Genomic DNA, 26,240 nt, shown 5'->3' on the forward strand with positions numbered 1-26,240 from the left:
GTCCATTTCCATTCTTTTGTAGGAGATTAATGACCCTGCTCTGACCCGAAGAATCTGTTGTGCAGCCACAACCAGGAGAAAGGCAGGAGATGATCCACCAGCCTCCTGTCTGCCATGACCTGCACCACCCTGCTCTCACTGCTCTTCTTCCCTCAATGTCATTGTCCCCCACGGCGAGCAGCGGTGTGCCAGGGAAACAGGTTTTCCCTTTTCTTTGTTAATTCTTCCCTCATTACATTTGAAATTCCACAATCAGTGTGCACTGTAATTGTCGAATTTGATGCTAATGATTAATGAATTAAACATGGATCCATCAATTAGTCCTCGGAGAATAATTCTGCATAAAGCAGCGGATAATGTAATTACAGTAACAAAGATAATGAGATGTTAACATCGACGGAGCCCGACGTGACATGATCACAGCAGGCTCAGCAACCCCGGCCTGGGGGAGCCAATCCCTCACTCTGCAGAGGAAGAGCATCGGGGGGCACGGGGCTGGCGGGGGGGCCGTGCCAGCGCGGCGCTCCCTGGCACTGCCTGCCCGCCAACGCGCACGGCCACCGCCCCAGGGGCTGCCATGCAGTGCCAGGCTCAGCAGGGACCCGGGCAGGATCCCGAGCTGCTGGGGACCCTCACCATGCCCTGCCATCCCCACCTTTGCAGGGGCTGAGGCCAGCATGGCTCCCTCCCGCCGCCGTGCCTGGCACAGAGGCCCAGGGACAGGCACGCTGCCACACTCTGCACTGCTGGCTCCCTTGGAACCAGGGGTGGCTGCCAGCACACAGAACTCGGCCCGGGGACAGCTGGACCCTCATCACCTCAGAGCAAACAGGAGCATCAGCCAAGCCCTGCATCCCAAGCAGCGCCTCCCACCAGCACACACTCTGGAGAAGCTCTCCCTGGAGGAGATGCAGGAGTGATGCTGCAGAAGCAGGAGGAGGAGGAGGACTCGCACTGGCACTGGCCCCAACACCCGTGTCAGACCATGCAGATTGTTCCTCAGGCTGAAGAGAACTGACCAGCAGCAGTCCCCACCCAAAACCCTCCAGAGCTTGAGCTCACGACTCCGTGCTGAGTCTGACTGGCCTGTCCTGCTGAGCCTGCCCAGTGCTGAGGACACAGCTGCCATCTGCCCTCTGGCACCACATCCCATGGGAGACTCACCCACCGTCCTCAGCAAGCTGGAGAATGCCCTGTGAGCCCCCCAGAGTGGAGCAGAACTTTCCCCTTTAGCCTGCTCCCTTCACCCTAGTGCTCTGGCTCCCCCACGTTTGCTTCCTTCAGTGCCATCTCTGTGTGCTGCTGGAAACACCTCGAACTGCTGCCTGCAACCACAGCCAGCTCAGCACTGCTGCAGCCTCTTCCTGCACTTCACTTCACTTCCCACTCCAGGCAGGCTTCCTGGGGCTCAGCTCTCACAGCCCCTGCCACCCCCGAGCTGCAGAGCACAGCTGCTGTGCCCCTGCATGGCTGTGCCCGTGCATGGCTGTGCCCGTGCATGGCTGTGCCCGTGCATGGCTGTGCCCGTGCATGGCTGTGCTCTGTGCATGGCTGTGCATGGCTGTGCTCTGTGCATGGCTGTGCCCGTGCATGGCTGTGCTCTGTGCATGGCTGTGCATGGCTGTGCTCTGTGCATGGCTGTGCCCGTGCATGGCTGTGCCTGTGCATGGCTGTGTTCTGTGCATGGCTGTGCCCGTGCATGGCTGTGCTCTGTGCATGGCTGTGCCCATGCATGGCTGTGCTCTGTGCACGGCTGTGCTCTGTGCATGGCTGTGCCTGTGCATGGCTGTGCTCTGTGCATGGCTGTGCTCTGTGCATGGCTGTGCATGGCTGTGCTCTGTGCATGGCTGTGCCTGTGCATGGCTGTGCCCGTGCATGGCTGTGCTCTGTGCATGGCTGTGCTCTGTGCATGGCTGTGCCTGTGCATGGCTGTGCCCGTGCATGGCTGTGCCTGTGCATGGCTGTGCTCTGTGCATGGCTGTGCTCTGTGCATGGCTGTGCCCGTGCATGGCTGTGCCTGTGCATGGCTGTGCCTGTGCATGGCTGTGCTCTGTGCATGGCTGTGCCTGTGCATGGCTGTGCTCTGTGCATGGCTGTGCCTGTGCATGGCTGTGCTCTGTGCATGGCTGTGCCCGTGCATGGCTGTGCTCTGTGCATGGCTGTGCCCGTGCATGGCTGTGCTCTGTGCATGGCTGTGCATGGCTGTGCTCTGTGCATGGCTGTGCATGGCTGTGCCTGTGCATGGCTGTGCATGGCTGTGCCTGTGCATGGCTGTGCCCGTGCATGGCTGTGCTCTGTGCATGGCTGTGCTCCGTGCATGGCTGTGCCCGTGCATGGCTGTGCTCTGTGCATGGCTGTGCTCTGTGCATGGCTGTGCTCTGTGCATGGCTGTGCATGGCTGTGCTCTGTGCATGGCTGTGCTCTGTGCATGGCTGTGCTCTGTGCATGGCTGTGCCTGTGCATGGCTGTGCTCTGTGCATGGCTGTGCCTGTGCATGGCTGTGCTCTGTGCATGGCTGTGCCTGTGCATGGCTGTGCCTGTGCATGGCTGTGCCCGTGCATGGCTGTGCTCTGTGCATGGCTGTGCTCCGTGCATGGCTGTGCCTGTGCATGGCTGTGCTCTGTGCATGGCTGTGCCTGTGCATGGCCGTGCTCTGTGCATGGCTGTGCTCTGTGCATGGCTGTGCCTGTGCATGGCTGTGCTCTGTGCATGGCTGTGCCCGTGCATGGCTGTGCTCTGTGCATGGCTGTGCATGGCTGTGCTCTGTGCATGGCTGTGCCCGTGCATGGCTGTGCTCTGTGCATGGCTGTGCATGGCTGTGCTCTGTGCATGGCTGTGCCCGTGCATGGCTGTGCTCTGTGCATGGCTGTGCTCTGTGCATAGCTGTGCTCGTGCATGGCTGTGCTCTGTGCATGGCTGTGCATGGCTGTGCTCTGTGCATGGCTGTGCCCGTGCATGGCTGTGCCCGTGCATGGCTGTGCCTGTGCATGGCTGTGCTCTGTGCAGGGCTGTGCTCTGTGCATGGCTGTGCCCATGCATGGCTGTGCTCTGTGCATGGCTGTGCCCATGCATGGCTGTGCTCTGTGCATGGCTGTGCTCTGTGCATGGCTGTGCATGGCTGTGCTCTGTGCATGGCTGTGCCCGTGCATGGCTGTGCCCGTGCATGGCTGTGCTCTGTGCATGGCTGTGCTCTGTGCAGGGCTGTGCTCTGTGCATGGCTGTGCATGGCTGTGCTCTGTGCATGGCTGTGCTCTGTGCATGGCTGTCCCCGTGCATGGCTGTGCTCTGTGCCACATACAAACTGTCACAGGTGTCACAGTCCACGGGTCCAGCACGTCCCTGCCCAGCTCCCCTTTGCCAGCACTGGAGCAGGTCCCTGCAAACCTCTCTGAAGCAATAACCCAGGGCTCAGTGGGGCTGAGCTGACACTGGCTCTCGTGCTGGCTGGCTCTGTCTCTTGTGCCACTATCTCTCCCCCCTTTCATCCCATTCCCATGAAAAGGGATGAAGTCCCTTTTCATCCCAGCTGCACTCTGGTATGAGCTGCCCTCATTCCTCGAGCCAGAAACATGTGATGCAGCACAGACAAGGCTGGGTGAAGCTGAGGAACCAGAGCAAGGATGCACCTGGGGGGCTGTGAGGGAGGGGGAAAGAGCAGAGACATTCCAGCGGGAAGAGGAGCAGCAGGGATTGGAAGGAGACTCCTGACCCAGCAGTGCCACACCTCTAGTGAGTGCCTGCCTGCAGGCCACAGCAGCTGTGAGCTCTGGCAGAGATCTGCTCATCCCCTTCCTGCCCTCTCCAGCCCAACCACTGCAGTGCCACTCCCTGCCATTGGCAAGGACACCTTCTATGGGACCAGGCTGCTCCAAGACCTGTCCAAACTGGCCCTGGACACTTCCAGCAATGGAGCAGCCATTGGCCGACCAGTGCCAGAACCTCACTGCCTTCACATGGAACAATTTCCCAATATCCAATCTAAACCTCCCCTCCTTCAGTACAACATCATTCCCCCTTGTCCCATCACTCCAGGCCCTTGTCCAATCTCCCTCTCCAGCTTCAGGCACTGGAAGGGCTCTAAGGTCTCCCCTGGTTAACACCTCCAGCTCTGTCAGCCCATCTCTGTAGGAGAGGGCTCCAGCCCTTGGAGCATCTCCATGGCCTCCCCTGGACAACGAGAACTCATCCAGCCCAAAATAAAACCAAGCTAACTACAGTAAAGTTGCCTTCTTGAATGGTTTAAATACTGGGGCACAGAGCCCCCACTGGTTTCACAAACACAAGTCCCTTCTCATTCTGGCTGTATTTAGCTGGAGGCTGTCTGTACCTGCTTTGGAGTTTTTCTGAATCCTCACCAGAGCACTGCACTCATGTATTTTATCCACATACAGGGCAAGGTGAGACTTCATTTTTTTCTTCTTTTCCCCTTTATGTGCTTGGTCCTTCCTCACCCCAGGTAAGGACAGAGCAGTGGACATCAGCCAGCCCAGTCACTCACCTTTGCAGAGTTCAGGTCACAGAGGAACCTCAGACACTGCTCTGAACTCTAACCACTGGCCACCTGGCTTTGCCCAGAGACTCCTGGGGCAAGACAGCAAATCCCTCCTGTCTCCAAAGTTTGTTTCCTCTGAAGATTAACTTGTGACTGATAAAGAATTCCAAACTTTGACGTGCTTCTTCTCCAGTTCCCAAATGTGTGTCAGATGAGAGATGCCCAGTGGATCCAGTAACAGTCTCATCCATAGTCCCAGAGGTGGAAAAACTGTGAGGTCACTGCTAATTTGAAGCCAGGCAGATTCTCCATCAACCCTAAATCCAGCCCTGGACATTGCACAGGGGTAAGAGCACATCACCTCAGAGAGTCTGTGTCCCATCAATGCCCTTGGTGACTGCATTCACTGCTACTGGGCTTGGAGGCATCAGAGAGAGATTAAAAAGTTCCTCAGAAATGCCTTTCCTGATTGTGTGCCAGACAAAAAGCATTTCTGACACTGCAGGCACAGCCTGAGCCAGGCAGGACACACCCCTGGGTGTGAAGCTGCTGTGCTGGTGCTGAGCCCTGCATGGACACACCTGCTCTGGGCAGCCCAGAGCACTGCTCTGCTCGAGGGCCAGGGCAGAGAGCCAGCAGGGACCCCAGAGCCTCAGACCCTGCATGGCAGTGACCACTGTACCACAGGGTGCACACACGCCCAGCAGCACCCCAAGCTGCACTAAAGCACAGCTCATGAACAGAAAACTGTGTCACCCTAAAGGCTCAGGCAGTGCTGAGCCCAACTGCTCTCCAGATAAACTACCCCAACATTCCCCCTGCCAGGAACCTGCATCTCCTGTCCCATGTCACTGCTCCAGCTGCAGCCCCACGCTCTGAGCCTGCCCCTGCCCCAGCCCCAGACTGCAGGGCCACTCTCACACCACACTGGCTCCTTGCACTGCCTTTCCAGCAGCAGGGATCAGGATCCAGGATCATCCCAGGGACATCCCAGCCTGCTTCTGAGAGGGATGGCAGCAGGGATCAGGATCCAGGGACATCCCAGGGACATCCCAGCCTGCTTCTGAGAGGGATGGCAGCAGGGATCAGGATCCAGGGACATCCCAGGGACATCCCATCCTGCTCCTGAGGGATGGCAGCAGGGATCAGCAATCCAGGATCATCCCAGGGACATCCCATCCTGCTCCTGAGAGGGATGGCCAGCAAGGATCAGGATCCAGGATCATCCCAGCCTGCTCCTGAGAGGGATGGCAGCAGGGATCAGCAATCCAGGTCCATCCTAGCCTGCTCCTGAGCCCAGCAGGACTGAGAGCACTGCTGGAAGTAGGATACAGTGCTAAGTGAGCAGCTGGTTTGACATCAGCAGAAGCTCCTCTGTGGTTTGAATCCTTCCCCCAGCTCTGATACCTCTGCCAAGTCAGAGCTCAGACAGGCACCTCTGACAGGCAGGCACAGGAGTGTCCCTGTCCAGAATCAGAACTGTCCCATGCTGGGCAATGCTGAGTGTGGGTGGAAGTGTCAGTGTACAGTGGAGAGGCAAGGCAAGAACAGGCAGAGCTGCACAGCCCTGGCCAGAACTGACAGTTTATCCACACATGACTTCTGACATGTCAAGAACAGCAGTTTGGGTTTGGGGGGGCTCACAATGGCCTCCTTGGCACCACGTGAGCAGTGATGTTACTGTGCCCCATTCCCTGTCCGTGTCCCTGGGTGGGTGTGATGCCAAGGACTCCAGCAGCTCCTGCCCCTCAGCCCAGCTGCATCCCACCTCCCCTCAGCCCCAGGACACTCTGAAGCACTGTGCTGACAGCACCTGACCATGGGGCAGAGCCAGGGCACAGAGCAGGAGGGAACCAGATGGGATGTGCCACTCAAGCTCACCCTGAGTACTGGATTTGGAGGGATTTCTGTGATCAGCAGCAGCACCAGCACTCCCTCAGCATCCCAAACAGAGCCTTCTCCATAACCTGTGCACCAGACTGTGCCAGCAGCTAGCTGGGAAGAAGGCAGGTGGGAGCTGCCCACCCTGGCAAGGACACCAGCCCCAGGGATGCAGTAAAGGCTCTGGGAAATGTGGGCAGGATGGTCCCAGGTTCAACAGTTCCCCCTGGCAGGTGAGAACCTCCCATGGCAGCAGCAGTGAAGAGCAGCATGGCAGGGACTCTGTGAGAGGAGGAGCGTGACAGGAACCCTGAGAGAGGCCAGAGGGGCAGCCAGCCTCCAGTCTCACCTCAGCACACTCTGGGGCAACTCTTCAGTGAGCACACAGAGTGATGATCCCAAACCAGATCTTCACCATTTCTCCAGGGAAAGGTAAGGAGGAAAGAGGGTCCCAAAACCAGAAAGAAACAGAACACAACTTGTCAGGAACCAAGAGTCTTGGGATTTCTTTTGGTTTAGGGAGCAGCAGCTTCCACCACGTGTAGCAGCTCACCAGCCTCAACACTGTCCTTAGGGTGAGGAAATTCCTCAGGGGTTCATGCTGCCAGTTACACCCTTTGATGTTCTTCTGTCCCGGACACCAACCAGCACAAAATCCTAACAGGATTACCTCTTACCTGTAAAATCCTGAGAGGATTCCCCAGGGGGCTCAGCTGGGCCCTGCACAGAAATGCTAACACCCACCAAAGGGACTCCCCGAGGGTGGTGAAAACAGGACACTCCAGAAGGGGCTCTGTTACCAGCCCAGCAAAGCCAAGGGCTGCTGGGGCACTGTGGAGGGACAGCTGCTGCCCTGTGCCCCCCACACCAGCTCCTACCTGTGCCAGCTGCCAGCTGGGAGCTGCTCCTGTCCTTGGCCAGCCCGTTGGCCTTGGGGCTGGCGCTGGGCGCGGCCGTGGCGCGGGGCAGCCGCTTGCCCGGCACCTTCACCGTGGTCCGCAGCAGGTCGATCTCCTTGCCGTGCACGTTCTGCATGTAGTCCTGCAGCAGAGGCACAAGGGAGGAGGATCAGCCCTGCCCCAGGCAGCCAGCACAGCTCCCCACCCTCAGAGTCAGCACTAAGCCCTGCTGGATGCCAGGACAAGCCCGCTCGGGAAAGCCGGGCTGGGGATCAGAGACCAGATGGAGCCAGAGGGCACACGGGTGGCCAGCACTTCCTCATCATCATCCCTTGTTCAATCTCAGCACTCAACTGCAGCAGCATATGATATGATAGATGATATAGTATAATATAATATAATATAATATAATATAATATAATATAATTACAGCATAAGCAATAGGATACCTAAAAATTCCCTCTCAGGTCACAGCTGGGGTATGAGAAACCCAAAACAACAGAATTCAGGTAACTCCCTTGCTCATTCACCTGCAGAGCTTCCTGCTATTCAAAACTTGGTGCTTCCACCATTTCTTCTGGCAGACAATTCATTATACAACCAAAAGCCCGTGTGCAGACTGTAACTATCACTCTGCCCTGTCTTCCAAGAGCATCTCAGCTTTCAGTCAGAATGAGGGTGCAGACTCCCAGTCTCTCCTGAGCATTGTGTCCCTTCCTGTGCCTCCCACCCTCCCCACCCCTGGGGCCCTGTGGTTCTTCCCCAGCTCTCTGATGAGGCCAGCTCCTCCTTGGGCTTGTGCCCTCAGAAGGGGAAGACCCAACCAATGCTACAGGAGGAACTGTTGGTCAGATCCTGAGAGAGCAGGGACCTACACTGGAGCTCAAGGCTCTGGGAGGAACAGGGAGCTGAGGACCACATCCCTGGGCTCCTCTGCCGCCATCAAGAGAGGAGCCAGAGCTGTCCAGGATGAGCTTGTGGCTGCTGTGGGGTGCTTGGGTTTACTCCAGTTCACAAGGAGGTCACCCAAAAGATTAACACAGAGATGGTCCCTGTCTGCTTCCACATCCAAGATAAACACAAGAACAAACTCAGTTTAAGAGCAACAATCCTCCCATCCTGGACCCAAAAGCAGGGGACAGGGGCGGCACAGGCCCTGCTCTGTGCTCTCAGGTACCTATTTGCAAGGGTCAAAGTCTCCCCACAGCACCTTCGCACCCTGGTGTGAACTCCTCCCTTCCCACTGCCCCCCTGCAGCCATCCTGCCCCAGAGCGCCCCAAACCTGGGGCAGCACAGCCCCACGCTCCTGCCCCCCATCCTGCCCCAGAGCACCCCAAACCCGGGGCAGCACAGCCCCACGCTCCTGCCCCCCATCCTGCCCCAGGGCACCCCAAACCTGGGGCAGCACAGCCCCACGCTCCTGACCCCTGCCCCAGAGCACCCCAAACCTGGGGCAGCACAGCCCCACGCTCCTGACCCCTGCCCCAGAGCACCCCAAACCCGGGGCAGCACAGCCCCACGCTCCTGCCCCCTGCCCCAGAGCACCCCAAACCTGGGGCAGCACAGCCCCACGCTCCTGACCCCCATCCTGCCCCAGAGCACCCCCAAACCCAGGGCAGCACAGCCCCATGCTCCTGCCCCCCATCCTGCCCCAGAGCACCCCAAACCTGGGGCAGCACAGCCCCATGCTCCTGCCCCCCATCCTGCCCCATAGCACCCCAAACCCGGGGCAGCACAGCCCCACGCTCCTGCCCCCTGCCCCAGAGCACCCCAAACCTGGGGCAGCACAGCCCCACGCTCCTGACCCCCATCCTGCCCCAGAGCACCCCCAAACCCAGGGCAGCACAGCCCCATGCTCCTGCCCCCCATCCTGCCCCAGAGCACCCCAAACCTGGGGCAGCACAGCCCCACGCTCCTGACCCCTGCCCCAGAGCACCCGAAACCTGGGGCAGCACAGCCCCACGCTCCTGACCCCTGCCCCAGAGCACCCCAAACCCGGGGCAGCACAGCCCCACGCTCCTGACCCCCATCCTGCCCCAGGGCACCCCAAACCCAGGGCAGCACAGCCCCACGCTCCTGCCCCCCATCCTGCCCCAGGGCACCCCCAAACCTGGGGCAGCACAGCCCCACGCTCCTGACCCCTGCCCCAGAGCACCCCCAAACCTGGGGCAGCACAGCCCCACGCTCCTGACCCCCATCCTGCCCCATAGCACCCCAAACCTGGGGCAGCACAGCCCCACGCTCCCGGGCAGCCTGGCCTCAAACGTGGGCTCTCCCCAGCCAGCACCCTGGGTGAGTGGCACAGCCCAGGCACACAGCATGCCGAGCTGCTCCCGGCTGGGTGCAGAGCTGGTGCCAGCCCTGGGCAGGACCCTCCGAGGGCTGGAGGATTTTCCCTCACTCAGCACAAGTGCCGCGGTCGCCGGCTGCCTGCCGGAGCGAGCGGTCACTGCCGCTCGCTTTTATTACCCACCATAAAACTGCAATTTCTTCCCAAGCCTCCTCGCTAATTACCCAGCCAGTTCTCTCATTTCATTTTATTACTGGAATTAACAACGAGTTCAAAGCGTGGAAAGCTATTAAGATGTGTGATTAAGCCACATTCAATTAGTTTCTACAAACAATTTAATTGATGTTGCAGATAGAATTAACAGAAGGTGATTGTGTGAATGGCTCCACTGGCTGCAAAATGGGAGCTGCTTCCCTGGCTCTGTGCAGCGCGGCCGGCGAGCCTGGGCTCAGCCACGCACCTTCCCAGCAGCAGAATTCTCTCCAAGGCTTTGGGGAAGTGATGGGAAACTGCACCAGGCTCTTCACACAACTCATTCTTCTCCTTTCACTGAACACACTTACAGAAAGGTAGAACATAGATGCAACAAGGAAAGCCCTGCTGAATCCAGGGATCAGGCCCCCAGCACTCCTGCCTCCATTTCCAGGCATCCTGCTTGTCCCTGGAACCACCAATGCTCCCGTACAGAGGCAGAGGTGGCACCTCAGGGCAGGAACCCACCACTGCCCCATGGTTCCCAAGCATGAATCCAGGCTGGTGGTCAAGGCAGATTTGCTTCCATCAGGAAAGCAACTCCAGGCCAGCTCACCACCACGTGTTTTGCCAACCTGTGACTGAAAACCCAGAGTTTACACCTGACTCCTGTTGAGGAAACTTTCAAGTTGGGCTGGAGGTACCATGATCCAGATCTGGAAATAGGCTGAGTGATGAACTCCCAAAAACAGATGAAGAGCTCCACCAGGAAGTTTTGGTTGGTAAAATCAGCACTGCCAGAGCCAGGCCCTGACCTCCATCCAGTGGGGCATGGACACACCTGGCCAGATGTGCACTGGCAGAGAAATAAAGTCGGGCTGCTGATCTCTGAGGTCCTGACACCCACCCCAAGAGGGACAGGGAGAGAAGGTAACAGAGATGGAAGAGAAGACACGCCAGGAACTGCCCTGACTCATGCCAAGGAACAGCCACTGGGAACACAAAAAGGGCATAAAAATGCTCTGGGGCATTGAACATCCCGATGGACAGGGAAATACCCTCTTCCTGCAAGGCTCTGTCTGCTCTCAGGACCCCTCTGCTGCATCCAGAATTCCACCATCCCCAGACACATGGCAGCACAGGCAAGGAAGAAGCTGGGATTTCCCATCAATGGCAAGAACTGGATGCTGCACATCCCCTTGGCTGACACTCCATGGTTTGCTCGGCCCACAGCTCCCCCAGCCCGTGCCAGCCAGCCTGGATCTGCTGCTGCTGCCACACTGAAGGGATTGAAGAGCACGTGCCCATCCTTGGGAGCACAGGTTTGCTCCATCCCTAACGTGCTCTGCTTGTGTCATCCTGTGAAAGGACATGGGAGCTTTGCCTCGGGCCACAGGGTACAAATCCATCCCAGCACCTCCTGATTCCCTCTGGAGGATGGGGAGGAGCAGATGCAATGGGACACCCTTCTCCTGCTCTGGACTACCTCCTCCTCCTGGATCTACCCCTTCCAAGCAGGCTGTACAGCAGGTGCCAGAGGGAAAGGGAGGCAGGGAGGTTTTGTGGATCACGCTGCCAGAACTGCAGTAGGCAGTGGGGCACCATGGTGGGTGCCAGGGTCCTTTCCCCAGCTCCTGGGCAGGCGATGCCACAGGGCAGCACACAAGGGCAGCATGGCAGCCTTGTGGCAGCCAGGCTGGGCAGCCCAGGCTCTGTGCCCACGTGTAATCCACCCTCGCTGTAGGTAAACACACCCAGCAATACAACTCCTATCTCAGGGGCAAGGTTCAGAGCTCCTCCTGGAACCAGGCAGGAGAGGCCAGCTGGCATCACCCTCAGCAACGGGCTGTGGATCACCAGTGGCACCAGCTGGAAGCAAACCAGATTTTTTCCCAGGGCAACACAGTAATGAAATGAAACACTGAAGTGCAGGATGGAAAGCAAGTGGCATCAATCTCGATCACCCCCTGAGGAAGGAATGGTGAAAAAAGGAGAGAAACCTGGTGTGTGGCAGCAGCAGCATCTGAGAGTAGCTAAACAATAGCCCAGAAATTGCTCTCCCTCCAGAGCTGATGGTAATAGCATGGCAGTTTCCATGGTGGAAATGTGATAAGCCCATACACAGGGGTGCACAGGTGAGCACACACACAGAGATGGCAGCAGCAGCCACTCCCTCCTGGCTTGGTGATCTGAAGACCAAAAGCTGCAGAGTACATCACAGTATGGGGGACTGAGGACTCTAAGAAAAAGCTCCAATGAATTAGAGAAAGGAAATGCAATGGTTGGGTCTCCAGTTCAAGGACAGGAGGGTCCAGGGGCTCTGGAGCTGGATAACTGAGCAAGGTAAACCCTGGAGTGATGGTGCAGGGTGAGCAATGAGGAGAAAGACTCTGAGGCTCAGGACACTCCAACACCCCACATCTGAGGAGATCAGGGACACACTGAGGGCCTGGAAACATTCACAAGAGCTGCAGCACCTTGTTCTTCTCTTTGCAGCCCCCTAAAGCACCGTGTGCCCCCCAGCCACTGTCCGTCTGTCTGTCCTGTGGCAGCACGTCCTTGGCAGAGGTGCTGGGCCTGTGTCACAGGTGTGTCTGTCCGTGGCTGCTGCTGCAGCAGCAAACTGTGCTCAAGAGGGAAGGGGAAGAAGCCATTAGCCCCACAGTGGGGAGGCGACAGAGATGGATGGGGCGGCAGCTGCGCGCCTGAGCCGAGCAGGATCAGCCGGCTCCGAGGGCAGCGCGGCTCTGCACAGACACCCCCTCTCCATTACCCAACACCCAGCAGCCAGGAAAATCACTGCACACCCAAATGGCACCAGCAGATACAGCTGCAAGGAGCTCTGCCTGCTCCTCACCCGGCTGCAGGGCAGGCCCTGCTTTAAAGGACTGAGCAGGCAAACAGGAGAGAACTGCAGCTCCCAGTGTAACCCTCTCAGAGCCTCCTTCCACCAGCCCGGCACTGAACAGCCTGCAGGGGACAGGCACCTCCAGACCCTGGTGAAAACCAGGTCTGCTGAAAATGCTGCCTGGGAGGTGGCCAACACTGAGCTCCTGCACAGGGCAGAGCCCAGAACTTCCATCTGCTACCCAACTCTTCCCCAGCCCCTCTCTGCATGGAGGACTCTGCTCTGTCCCACCCTGCTCCTCTACTCAGCCCAGTACTCACGTGCAGGCTGGGGTGGTAGGTGAGGACCCCATTGTCACACAGCGTCACGTACTTCTTCTTCCACTCCTTATTGAGGGACTTGCCACTGCGCTTGAGGAGAATGCCCTAAAAGAGAAGAGTCACGAGTCTCAGATGGTGTTTATCCAGGCACCTCATGCTCCGCTCCAGCACTGCCCCTTGCAGACTGGTCTTTGAGAAGAAACAACGAGCAGACTCAAGGAAACATCCTCCAGGCCGGCTTTCCCACACTCCCTGGGCTGCACTCTTTCCTTACCAGCCCCAGTCCCCACAGACAGCCCCTCCCTTTCAGGGATAAGGGTCTCCACACATCAGTGCCAATGTTCAGGTCCTCTGAGGGACCATCACATCCTCTGGAGTCCCCAACCAGCCACTTTTCCCTTGCTGAAGGGCAGTGCCCACACAGGGCACAAGCCAGCCTCACCACCATAGACACAGACTGCTCCCAGACCTTCTCCACCACCCAAAGTGCAGAGGGGTGGACAAGGCAGGGAAAACTGGGGACAGGCAGTCCCAGACTGAGAAACAACACTCCAAATACAGGTCTCCCAAGGGATGCACATTTTCTTGCCTCCTTGTGATTCTGAGAGCTGTCAAACAGAGTAGGGATGGACACATCCCAGGAGGGAGCACAGGTCCTGGGCAGCTGAGAGTCAGGGTCATCCCCTTTTCCCATCAGGATTTTACCTGAGACCCACCCTGCTGTTGCTGGCCCAACACTCCCAGGGCCAGGAAATGATTGCACTCAAACAGCCCAGACCTAACTCCATTGATCTGAACCAAAGCTCACAGCACAACCCTCATCATCCTCTCCCCACTCATTTTTGCATCCCTGAGAAATCCACCTCCAGCAGCAATTTATCATGTACCAGGTAAGGACAGAGGAGGAGAGGGAGAAGGAAGCTGGGGAAGACAGCAGGTGCAAGGGCTCTGGAGCAGGGAGAGCACATCAAGCACTCTGTCGGCAGGGAGGGAAGCACAGCATGGGGGACAAAAGTAGGAATGAGTAACAAAGTCTGGGAAAAAGCTGGCTCTACCAACTGTCAGGCCTGGCCCCTCTGGAAGTGCTGTCTGGACAGACACCCAGACTGCCTGCTCCTAACTTGGCAAAAATGTGGGCTCCAGGCCAGCCTCTCCTCAAAAACCTGGGCAGAAAGTCTCAGCCCTGCCAGCCCTGGCATATTTGGGAGCCCTGTCCCAGTGCCTGGAGACTGAGCTGCTGCTCCTGCAGGGTGCAAAGGCCCAGCACAAAGTGGTGGGGGGACAGCACTGCCAGACGGGAGCGTGAAATCAGCAATAAATGGTGCACAAGAGGCAGAGCCCCCGTGACCACTGCAGCTCGGTGCTCCCAGCAAACACTGGGAGAAGGAACTGCCCTCCACACATGCAGGGATGGAACAGCAAAGCAGAGTGGCTGGGCAAAGCTGTGTGGGGGCAGGATCAGAGCCCTTGTCAGGATCAGAGCCCTGGCCTTCAGGGGCTCAGAGGACATGAGCTGAAGGACTCAGTGGAGCCAGAAGGGGCTGATGAGAACAGGACATGGAATGTGGCAGCTGGCTGACACCTCCTGCTCTGCCAAGGGCTGCCAGGGGCAAGCAACAACCCTGGAATCACAGCCGGAGAGGAGAGGAGAGGAGAGGAGAGGAGAGGAGAGGAGAGGAGAGGAGAGGAGAGGAGAGGAGAGGAGAGGAGAGGAGAGGAGAGGAGAGGAGAGGAGAGGAGAGGAGAGGAGAGGAGAGGAGAAGAGCCAATGCCAGCTGGTGCAAACAGGACATTAGAGGAGCCTGGTTCTCCCTTGGGTAAAACACACTATCTGATGGCAGGAGTGACTGTGCTGACAAGTGTTTTTAGCTTTCTGTCAGGACTTTAACTGAGCAACAACCCTCCTCAACACCAGTTGTACAAAACCCATAGAGGCAGCCATGAATGCAATGAGAACTAGTCAAGTGCAAGCTCTCAAAACATATCCATGTCTGAGAGCCAGCGTGGTTATAAATGGTAAACCTGTGTCCAAGAGGACTTACAGAGGCTCAGCCAATCTGCATCTGATTCAGACTCATTCCTCAATGTCTTGCTCAAATGAACTCCAAGAAAACATAAAACCAGAAAACGTAAAGGTAGTGTTGGAACTGCATGGTGTAAATCAGTGCAGTGACTGGTCCTCAACCCCAGCTGCCTCCTATCACTGGGCAAACTGAGCTGCTGGGGACAGCAGGCACAGTCCTGCTCAGGGGCAGGTGGCAGGAGCCTGCCATGGGCTGCCCACAGTGCTGGGAGGTCACCTCACCTCCCTCCCTCCCTGGACAGGCTCAGCTGCACCACAGCACCCCAGCCCCTTCACAAAACCTGCCCTGATGGACACTGCTCCTCCCAGCTGAGATGGGATCCTGATGTGCCTGCACCTCCCAGATGAGACAGCAGCCATGCCATGCCATGCCATGCCATGCCATGCCATGCCATGCCATGCCATGCCATGCCATGCCAGAGGCAGGACAGCCGCCTGGGTCCTGTGTGCCATCCTCCCACACACACCCAGCAGTGCCTGTGCTCCCTCTGGTTCTGGGCCCACCCAAAATGGTCCACTCTAACACCACAGCTGGGCCACACATTTCCCACACAGTGTATGAAAATGATTGTTCCTCCTGCCACACAAAGCCAGTTTAACACCCACCAGCTCACCCAGGTAAATGGTAAATTCTCTGTAATTCAGAACATTTGTTTGGTATCTTTCAAATAAATCTGCTCCAGACCGGGCTGAAGTTACAGATCTAACTTGAAGTCACTGTGTGGAATTCTCTGGCTTCTGAGTGTGACAGCTCCTTCTGGACACAGTGATCTCTTCTGGACATGAAGATCCCTCCTGGGCATGAAGATCCCTCCTGGGCATGATGATCTCCCTTCTTGCCCTAAACCCAGCTCAGTTCCACAGTCTGACCCTGACCCTATAGCATCCTGCAGGGCAGCTCCTCTCCTCCCCTCGACGTGACTCCAACCCGATGCACCTGATGCTACAAAACACCCACTCCAGCACTGCCAGCCTGCCCCAAACACAGGCTGCCAGCAGAGAACAGCTCGGCTGCCCTTGGGTCAGCCTCACACCTGCAGCTTGGCCAACTGAAGCACAACCAAAGTGAGAGCTGGAAAGGAGGGCCCGGCACTACAGCCCCTTTGTGCAAGCAGAAGGAACAGAGCTCCAGAAGGGGGAACAGCCCGGGCTGAGTGCCCGTGCTGCTGCCCCTGAGCCTCCCAGAGCCCTGTGCCAGACACAGGTGCTCCCCAGCCTCCCTGTGCACCTCACAGGCAGCAACTCTCCCAGGGCCCTTCCCCTGTCACACACAGGAGGGGAGCCTGGTGCTGCTCCCCCCGGCGCTGCTCAGGCTGTGCCGTGCTGGGCTGAGCTGGGCTGGGCTGGTGCTCACTAAAAGCAGCAGCAGCAATATGCAGCGTAATGAAGCAGGGAGTGGTGATGGCCCCCAGAGGACTCGTTTACTCCACAAATCTCCCTTCCACTCACTTTTTGCTAAGAATTTTAACACCAAACTTAATTGTGAAGTCGCGTATTGATTGGAAAATGCAAATGGCAATTTAAATGTAATCTAAGCTCCCAGCATGATCCCAGCTCCCAAGGAGGAGGAGTCACCCGCCCTGGGCCCTGCTGGAGTGCACGGCCCGAGCAGAGCCAGGCCAGGGGCCAGGGGAGCCTGGGGCTGCCAGCACGCCCCACACAGCCTTCCCAGAAAGATCTGGGAGATGTGCAATTAGGAGCTCATTCCCGGTAACAAACAGCTGAGGAAGCTTCCTCTCCCGGCCTCATTAACCCACTTCTCAGAGACAAGTGTCCAGCTACGAGGCAACTCTTCCAGCCCTGCAGGGCCATCACCAAAAGGACACTGCAGCACACAGAGCTGAGTCCCTGGCACACAGCAGCCCTGGCAGAGGCACCAGCTGCCTGGAGGGTGCATAGGTGCTGTTCCAGGTGTGGGGGGCCCAACACCCACAGCCTCACCTGTCCCCTTGGCGAGCTCCATCTTTTCCAGACGTGCACAAGGGAGACAGATCAGGTCACCTAGAGGTGCTGTGCTGCAGAAGGCAGGGGCAAGTGACAACCAAGCACCCTGTGGTAGCAACACACATCCCTCCTCAGCCAAGGCTCCCCAGTGCTTCTCATTCTGCAGCACCCAGCCGTGCCTCCTGCTCCCTGGCTCCATGCAAACCCCAGACTCCACTGTGTGCTGTCAGTGCCTCCCAGTGCTTGTTCTGTGCTCACAGAGAGCAGGAAGGATCCTGGATCACAGTGATTGCAGCCATGGGTGCCACGGGTGAGCCTGCTGCCCCCAGCACCGGCTGCCCTCAGCCCTGGGCTGGCACTGTGAGCACAGCGCAGCCGCCTCTCCCCACTGCTCCTGAGTGACCTGCCAGCAGCCCCAGCACCAAACGTGCCAGCCCAGCGGTGCCCGTGCCCAGGGAAGCCAATGCTGGCCACCAAGCCAGGCAGCAGATCCTGCCCATGTGCCACTCACAGCCCCAAACCCAACAGCTCCTCTGCTCTTAGGGCTGGGCAGGACCAACGAGCAGTCTAACAAGAAAACCAGCTGAAGGCCCCACTGTCCCACTGCCTCTCACAGGCAGCAAGCATTGAGACCTCCACCATCTTCCAGAAGGGACAGCTCCATACCAGAGACCAGAGCAACCATGCCCTGTCCTGAATCTCTGATACAGAGCTACACCTCCTGAGAGTCTTTGCTCCTCTCCCTGTTGGTGGTAACAAGCCACCACTCCCTGTGGTGTAGGGCCACGGCAGGAATGTGCCAAGCTGCAGTGTTAACCTCACTATGGATCCCCAGCAAGCCCTTCCCCACAAGCCACGTGTTGGTATCTGCTGGAACAAGCTAGTGTCCACCTGGGAAACACCACCTCCCCCACGTGTGTTCCTGTAAAAACACTGCCAGGATCTCTGTGAAACCACCTCTAGCAACTCTGGCTAGAAAAGGTGCCAGTCCTGAGCCCAGCGTGGACCTGGATCTCCCATGGGAACTCTTTGCTCCAGGCTCTCCTTGTGAGCTGCTGCTGCTGCTGTGAACTGGTTCCTGCACTTAGCCCCGAACCAGGCAGAGGTTTGGCATCTCCTCTTCCTTGCAAAGCCCAGAAAGGATGTACAGAGGTTGTGTTTGCAGAGCTGGGCCTCTGTTGGTCCCAATTCTCCCCATTTCACACAGAACACCATGGAATGCCTTAATCCCACTAAGACAACACAGCCTCCGGTAGACCAGGCAAGGCCAGGCCCTGTCAGCAGCACAGAGACACAGGAGCAGGTAAAGAATCATCCTGTGCCCTGCCGAGTGGATCCTGGAAAAAGGAACCCAGGGCTCCAGGCACAAGAGGCTGTCAGGCCCCTCTCAGGACCAGCCCTGGGCAGGCAGCAGCAGGATCTGGGGAACCAAGCCAGGTCTCACTGAGGGCTCCAGCTGCTCTAGCTCACCACAGAACAGCCACCACCACCTCCCCTGCTGCCCAGGATGGGCTGACCCCAGACCAGAGCCTATGGGCACTGCCACTGCAAACCAACAACCCACCACAATCAACAACCCACCTCATGGCAGGGACCCCCACACCAACAATGAGCCACCACAAACAGCGACCCACTGCACACCAACTGTTGTATTGCACTAAGTACCAGTTCAATCTCACAAACAGAGACCCACTGCACACCCAGAGGCCCTGTGCTGCAGAGAGCAGGGCAAGGCCCAGCAAGTAGCTGGGCTGCCTCTTCCTGCTGGGGCAATGTGGGCACCTCAGTGCCAAACGTGGGCACGTCAGGAGCAGAGCCCCCATGTGTGAGGTCCCACAGCCTCCAGCCTGGCATTGCTTCTGCTGTCACTGCCCCCTGGCTCCAGAGCCAACCCTCCCAAGGCTGCCTTCCCAACACCAGCCTCCTTCCAGCACAGCCCCTTGCCTGGGGCACCAATAGCCCTGCACAAACCTGCCCCAGGATTACTCCACGGGCAGGGAAGGGCAGGAGCTTTGGCAGCTCCAGCACTGAGCAGGGTCTCTCTCTTCTGACCCACTACTCCCCTCCCCACCTAGCCTGGCTTCACTGAGTCCTTCCCCATGGAATGTCAGCCTGGAATCATACCAGGCAGCCAGAACCTGGTGGGGATGTAGACTCGACTCTGCTGCCTCATGTCCCAGCACTCCTGCAATGCAGGGACACAACTGGCCCTGTGCAACTCAGTGCTAGGGGGCCCATGGGGCATAGAGGGGCCAGCAAGGGATAAATGAATCCACAACGGGGCCACAACATGCAAGGCAGGAGCACAACCAGGCACTGCCAGATCAGTCTTTCCTGTAATGCAAGGGAATCCTGATGGAAACACCATCTAGGCAATCCACACCACTTGGCTCGATTGGACATCACCCATCACTGCTTGCCAGTGATGGACACAGTGAGGGGCAGGCAATACTCTGGGTTGGATCCCAGCAGTTCAAGCTTCCCTGAAAGCCAAGAGGCAGCAGCAGAATGCGCTGCTGCTGGAGGAAGCAATGCCTCCCTTAGACTCCCAGCGGCTCACGGTGTGGGCACTGTGCTCACAGCTCTTTGCAGTAGCCAGTGAAGAGGGGAATCCCCTCCCTGTCCTGCCAGGAGCAGGAGAACAAGTGGAAAGGAACAGGAGAGAAAAGCAGCAGAGAGGAGCAGAGAGAGGCTGCGGCAGAGGCTGCAGCGGGCGTGGGGCATGGATGCCATCTGCTGGAACCGCTCTGCAGCCGCCACCACAGCGCCGGGAGCGCCCTGCCACAGCCCCGGGAGAGCCCTGACACAGCCCCAGAGCCCACTGCACACCCACCCACCCATCCACAGCACAGCCCCGGGAGAGCCCTGACACAGCCCCGGGAGAGCCCTGACACAGCCCTGGGAGAGCCCTGACACAGCCCAGAGCCCAATGCACACCCACCCACCCATCCATCCACGGCACAGGGCCAGAGCCCACTGCACACCCACCCACGGCACAGAGCACCCAGAGCCCACTGCACAGCCACCCACCCATCCAGAGCACAGCCCCAGGAGAGCCCTGACACAGCCCTGGGAGAGCCCTGACACAGCCCCAGAGCCCACTGCACACCCCCCCACAGCACAGAGCCCCCAGAGCCCCTCAGCACCACTGGGGCGTGCAGCCCCTGGGGCAGGAGCACCAGCCAGCCCCCCAGACTCCCTGGAGCCTGCTCTGGCAGCAGGGTGAAGGAGAACACCGAACCTGCTTCATGGGGATGGCCCGCCCGCTGCCGATGCTGTCCGCTTTGCACTCCGGCACCTTCTTGTCGCGCTCCGGGTCCGCGCCCTTGCGGGACTGGAAGAGAAGAGACACAGGCGCGTTAGAGCCGGGCACGGAGAGCACACCACGGCCCCCTGTCCCACAGCTCCAGGCCAGAGCACTCTGCTCTCCCCCAGGCCAGCTCTCCCAGCACCCGGCCCCTCTAGGGACACTGGGGACGCTCCAGCCCAGCCCCCCGGCAAGCTGTCCTCTCCCCCCAGTGCAAGCAGAGCTGTCCTCCTCCTGGCAGAGCGGGGCTATGTGGGCCCCCCCTCCCGTGGGGCACACAGGACATGGCGACAGACAGAAATGGCATGGGATGCAGGTGGAGCATGGATGGAAGCAGGAGAGGGTCAGGCAGTGAAGGAACTCACACCTCTACTAATCCAACAGATTTATTCTGGTAACACACTTGCACCATACAAAGTAGCACAGGTCACCGGGCAGATACCAGCCCCTTACAAAAGAGCATGGACAATAAATATCTACCACACGTCTAGAGCGGCGAGAGCGGGACCCACCAGCGCCCGAGGGCCGCGGGGAGAGCAAACTCTGATAAATACAATATGAAATTTACAGTCTGTTGAGCAGAACTCATTCAAAGTGCTTAGGACAGAGGGAAATACCAAGTCATACATGGCATGGAGCACAACCAATACATTCAGAATCACAACAATGGCAGGAGGCAGCGGCAGCGTCTCTCTGGAGCGTCCTACACACCCCCTCAGTCCAGGAGGGCCCCGTGTGCTTTGGATCAGAAAGGGATACGAGCCCCGCGCGCCTGGTACACCGATTCACCAGATTTTGGGCCCAGAACCAAACAAAGAGATCGAAAGAGAAGAAAACTAAAGAGACACAGATGGCTGCTCGGCTGCGAGGAGAAGAGGAGAAGGAGCAGGAGTCCATGCAGGCTGCAGAGGTGCAGGAGGGAAGAAGGAGCGGAGCGCTAGCGGCAGGCGCTGCAGCGGCTCCCGCAGGCAGCAGCAAAGCGTCTTTTGGCCCATCCAGCTCCATGCGCGGCTGTCGCCCGGTCCCGGTGTGTCTGCAGGTCTTCCCATCCCAGGAGGGTCGTCCGCCCGGCATCCCCGAGAAAGGGCAGTGCCTAGACAGCATCCAGCAGGCCCAGAAATGTCCCAGCTTAAAGTGCAGGCGCAGGCCGTCTCAGCGCTTCCTAGACTTTACATTGGGGGGATTTAAAAGGCTCCTGCGTGTCTCCGAGGGGGGGACCCATGCTGGCTGGAGGGCGGGCGAGCCTCTAATCTTAGATCAATCCCAGTGCCCATCCCTTATCCGGCCCTGGAGAGGCAATGAAAAGTGAGAGAATTTGTACAGAGGTGCCGTGTGTAACCACCTGGATCTTCTAATTTGGAAGGAGTTGGAAAGGCCTTTTTGTTGATGAAAAGTTGGAAACAGTGGCACATATCTGCAAATATCGAAAGAATAAAGAGTTTGGCAAGTTATACTCAGAACACGGACACGAGTCTGTCAGTGATGGGTGCCAGCAGACAGCACGGACAGGCCACGGAGTGGGCGCCGGCGGCAGCAGCAGTCGGGGCTGGGACGGGGGCAGGAGTGGGTGGGCGCCTCGAGGCGCGGGTGGGCGCAGAGTCTGTCTCCACCTGGAGCTCTGGGGCACGCAGACCCCCTGGGGGGAGTGCGATCCACTGGGGAGCGGGAGGGGAGCGGGAGAGGAGCCAGAGCAGGAGAGAGGAGCAGGAAAGTAAAAGAAGAGAGGAGGAGGAGGAGGAGAAGAGTAGAAGAGAAGAGGAGGAGGAAGAGAGGGAGGAGAACGGGGAGGAGGGGGAGGAAAGGAGAAGGAGGACAGGAGAAGAGGAGCAAAGGAGTCAGGCGGAGCTCAGGACTGGGGCTGCAGCAGCTCCCAGAGCTGGGCTGAGCACTGCACCTCAGAAAGGCCTGTGCCCACCTGGGGACCCTGTAAGGACAAAGGCTGCTGGCTACACCTGCGCTGCCTGCCTGGGAAAAGCTAGCGGCAGAAAACAGCCTGCCCTCTCCTTCCCTTCCCGCCCCTCCTGGTCCTGCCCCACTGCGGGAGGTGTCGGGAGCTGCTGCTGCTGCCACGACCAGATGGGTGAAGACGTCAACGTGAGCCATGGATGTGCAGCAGCACACGAGCAAGCAGGTGAGGTGAGCCCAGCAGTGAGGTGAGCGCGGCGCCGAGCAGAGGTGAGCGCGCGGCGCAGAGCAAGCGTGAGCCGGGATGAGCGAGCGGGAGAGCCCCGCAGCCGCGCGGGATGACTCCACAGCGAACAAGCGTAAGCACCAAGCCACCCTCCTCCTCCTCCTCCCGCAGCGGGCCCACCCGGGAGCAAGCATGGCGCTCCGAGAGCGTGAAGGCGAGCCGGCGGTGAGTCCAGAGGCGTCGGGCAGCGTGGCTGGGCGGTGGCACAGCGCGAGCGCCCGCGGCACGGCAGCAAGCACACAGAGAGAGAGGGCAGTGGGGCCGGGCAGGCACCCGCCAGCGCTGCGTGCAGGGGAGCACGGCCTGGGCGCGGCACAGCTACCGGGCACTCCAGAGGGCACAGGGAGGGAACAACCATGCGTGGGAGCGGGGACCTGCTGCGAGGGGCCGTGTGTGCTGGCAGGAGGGGCTGGGGAGCACAGCCCACCCACCAACAGCACACGGGCAGGTGAGCATGGCCCTGGGGGGGCACAGAGAGCTGGCGGTGCGTGAGATGCAGCTGGGGGAATGCACAGAGTTTTGGAGAGGTCAGTGCAGAAGCCGCCAGGATGTCAGAAGCCAAGGGAGATGGGCACATTCCCAGCACCAGGAGTGGGGAATCTGGGATGCCAATGGTGCAGTGACAGGAATGGGGCACAGGACACTGAATTTGTGTGGTCTGGGCTCAGAGCAATAGTGGCTGGTCACAAGGGTGACACAGTGCAACAGGTACAAGGGCTTTGTTGTGGCTGGTCTCACAAACAGCAGACACAGTGTGCTGAGCAATGGTGGCTGGAAAGCACATTGAGATGGGGAGAGGATCGAGGCCGGAGCCTGCACATGTACACAAGGAACAGAGGCTACACCTGCACTAGACACGGGACAGGGACACGTGTGTGCTCACAGTGAGGGGACACTCATGGCTGTGCTCAGAGCAAGGTGAGTGTGAGGGCAGGACTGGGCACACTGCGTGGACGGTGTGTGCATGGTGTGAGAGCGTGCAGAGAGGCAGGCTGCGAGGCAACCAGCACAGCTGAGGGCTGCAAATGTACCCTGCTCCACCTGGGGCCCAGAGCTTCGCTGCCTCCCCTCTGTCCTCCCTCCCTCCACACCCACAGCAGCTCTCACGTGCGCTGCTCAAGTCACGCAGGATTCAGGAACAGGAGGGAGTGGGGCCCCATGCCAGGTGCTGAGCTCTGCACAGCACCACTGGCACAGCATCACTGGCACCAAACAGGAGGCCCACGGACCAGGGGCTCTGTGCCACGCTCGGGGAATGCAGCCCAAGGAGAAGATGAGCAGAGTCACTGGTGCTGTGCGCGCACAGCTGCGCTCCCTGCAGCAAGCAGGAGCTCACACACGCTACAGACCCAGACGAGTGCACCCCTGCACACTCCCATGTGTGTGAGCACTGTCCTGCTCCCAGATGCTCCCCATGCACGCACACCCTGCCTGAAGCAGCCTGCAGCACCACGGTCCCACGGGTCCCTCCCTCGCGCATGCCCTGCCAGCACAGCACGGGTGACCGTGCAGGAGAGCCCAAGGGCTCAGGCTGCCCTGGCCCGCTGCCTGCCCTCTCCTGTGCTGAAACCCCCCAGAGCTCCTGGGCTCCCTGTGCTGCTTACCGTGAAGATGTTGGAGCGCCGCTTGGACTGCTTGCGGATGGGGGTGGGCGTGTTGGAGGCAGCGATGGTCTCGATGCGCAGCTCCCGCTGGCTGATGCTCGGGGTGGAGGGCACGGACGAGGAGTAGTCACTGAAGGCTCCTCCACCGTTGGTGGCCTGAGGAGGAGATGGGTGGTCAGAGAGGTCAGACAGGCCACCTGGAGGCACCACTGCAGGAACACCACCTGCCCCACGTGGCCTTATGCCAGGGCAGGGCGTGCCACGCAGGACTGGGACTGGGGGACACCCAAACAATCATGGAATCGTTTCAGTTGGAAGGGACCTTAACAACCATTTAGTTCCCACCCCCTGCCATGGGCAGGGACAACTCCCACTAGACCAGATTGCTTCAAGCCCACTCAACCTGGCCTTGAACACTGCCAGGGATGGGGAGCTCACAACATCTCTGGGCAACCCAGAGGGACATCCAATGCCAGGCACTGCTCCTGCTCAACAGAGGGGCTTGGGAAGCATTTCATCTCTTTCTGCTCTTGTTTTTTCACCAGTAAAATGTTCAAGTTCTGAAAGCAAAGAGAAGGGCAGCAAATGGCCAGAGAAGCCCAGCTGAAGCCCTTCCAAACATAGCTGTGGAACAAGGCCTGAGGCAGCACGGCTCCATGTAGCTGTGCCCAGCAGAGGGGCACAGCTAGGGCACCTCCACCTGCTCCCAGAACACAGGATCAGGGTCACTCTCCTGGGGCAGTCATTCCCTTCCTCTCCACTGAGCCCCTCAGACAGGAGGCTGTGAGGCAGCCCAAAGCCTGCCAAGCTCCAAGTCCCACTCATCCATTCCCTGCCTTGTGAGTAAGGCCGTGATGCCAGTGGGGATGTGTCCCCCCAGGACTCCAGCCTTCACCTGGCACAGAGTGCCACACCCCAAGCTCAACCTCTGTGTGAAACCCATCTCTGCTGCTGGTCTGGACGTCTCTCTGAGCAGACCCCGAGGCTGGCACACCCCTCCCATGCCTGCACACCACCATAGCCATGGCTGCAGCGGCCTGTGCTGGGAACACAAGGGGCTTCACCATCCCCTCACTGGCCTCCGTGGCAAGAGGAAGATCCAGCCACGCATCCACGTCACCAACACATCTCTTCCAGACAAGGCTGCTCACTCCCACTCTGCCCAGTGTGGGCAGCCACTGGACAGGGGCTTAGGGACACCCCAGGAGCAGCAGTGGCATGGAAGCATTTCAGGTCTGCAGCCCAGGACATCTCACCATGACAGGCACAGGGCAGCCCCAGCTCCCTGGCAGCTCTGAGCTGCATTTCAGAAACACGTGGGGGAGCTGGCCCTGGAAGGGCAGGTGAGCTCCAGCAGCCCAGAAGGGGCAGCCTGCCCCCTCCCTCCCAGCTCCACAGCCACAGAGCGGTGGCACCACTGGCCCAGCGACTTCTCCCTCCTGCCCACACTCTGAGCACAAGTGCAGCCCCTGCAGGGGTGATCTGCTGAGGGGCTCTGTGAGAGACTGATCCCCAGTGGGATCCGAGCCTTATTGTGAGATGAGCACTTCAGAGAAGGGTGAAAGGGGCTGCACAGGCACAGCAGTGACCATGACCCACAGCCCAGCCTCAGAGAGAGGTGCAACCTTCACCAAACCCTCATCTTTAACAGGAGATATGAGAGAAGACACACAATGAGAACTTAGGAGAGGGAAAAGCCACCCAAGCAGCATTTCAGTTTCCTCCTCATGAAGGCAGAGCAAGGAAAATAATTCCATGCTGTGAGCAGGTGGGTGGCTCAGACCATCCCAGCCTGTCTGGAAACAGGAACATTTCTGGAGCCCTGAACCACAGAACAAGAGGGAATCTGGCCTGCTTGTGCTTTTCCACAAGTACAAGAGGCTGGGAACTTGCTCTGGGAGCTCCTGTGCAGGGTGAGGAACCCTGTGCTGGACAAGAAGGTTCTGCTGCCGAGTCCAGGGAAGGGGAGACCACCAGGGACACAGAGGGGCAAAGCACCACGTCACCTGCCAGTGACTCCTGAACCCTCAACAGAGAGAGCTGATGTCAATGCTGGCTCCAGCACCCACACAGCAGTGCTGTGGTGAAGGAAGAGCTGCAGACAGCCAGGGCCACCGAGTGCATACAGGCACAGTCTGTGTTTAACTGATTAATTGATTAACTGATTAACTGTTTAACTGATTCACCA

General features: G+C 58.8%; 1 protein-coding gene across 2 annotated transcripts in view; it reads right to left on the reverse strand.

Annotated features, from left to right (window-relative positions):
- AGAP3 (ArfGAP with GTPase domain, ankyrin repeat and PH domain 3) overlaps positions 1–26,240 on the reverse strand; it is a 111,583-nt gene that overhangs the window by 31,171 nt on the left and 54,172 nt on the right. The window contains exons 8-11 of one of the 2 annotated variants that reach the window (XM_054630629.2): positions 24,053–24,208; positions 20,192–20,284; positions 12,924–13,028; positions 7,252–7,414 (exon numbers count right to left, since the gene is read on the reverse strand). In XM_054630629.2, the coding sequence (XP_054486604.2) occupies positions 7,252–7,414; positions 12,924–13,028; positions 20,192–20,284; positions 24,053–24,208 (517 nt within the window). Of the gene's footprint in view, positions 1–7,251; positions 7,415–12,923; positions 13,029–20,191; positions 20,285–21,531; positions 21,672–24,052; positions 24,209–26,240 lie in introns of those variants that run through there. The other variant, XM_054630619.2, reaches the window with a different exon arrangement.

This window comes from Agelaius phoeniceus, chromosome 1 (genome assembly GCF_051311805.1).
Source record: "Agelaius phoeniceus isolate bAgePho1 chromosome 1, bAgePho1.hap1, whole genome shotgun sequence".
Classification (NCBI taxonomy): domain Eukaryota; kingdom Metazoa; phylum Chordata; class Aves; order Passeriformes; family Icteridae; genus Agelaius; species Agelaius phoeniceus.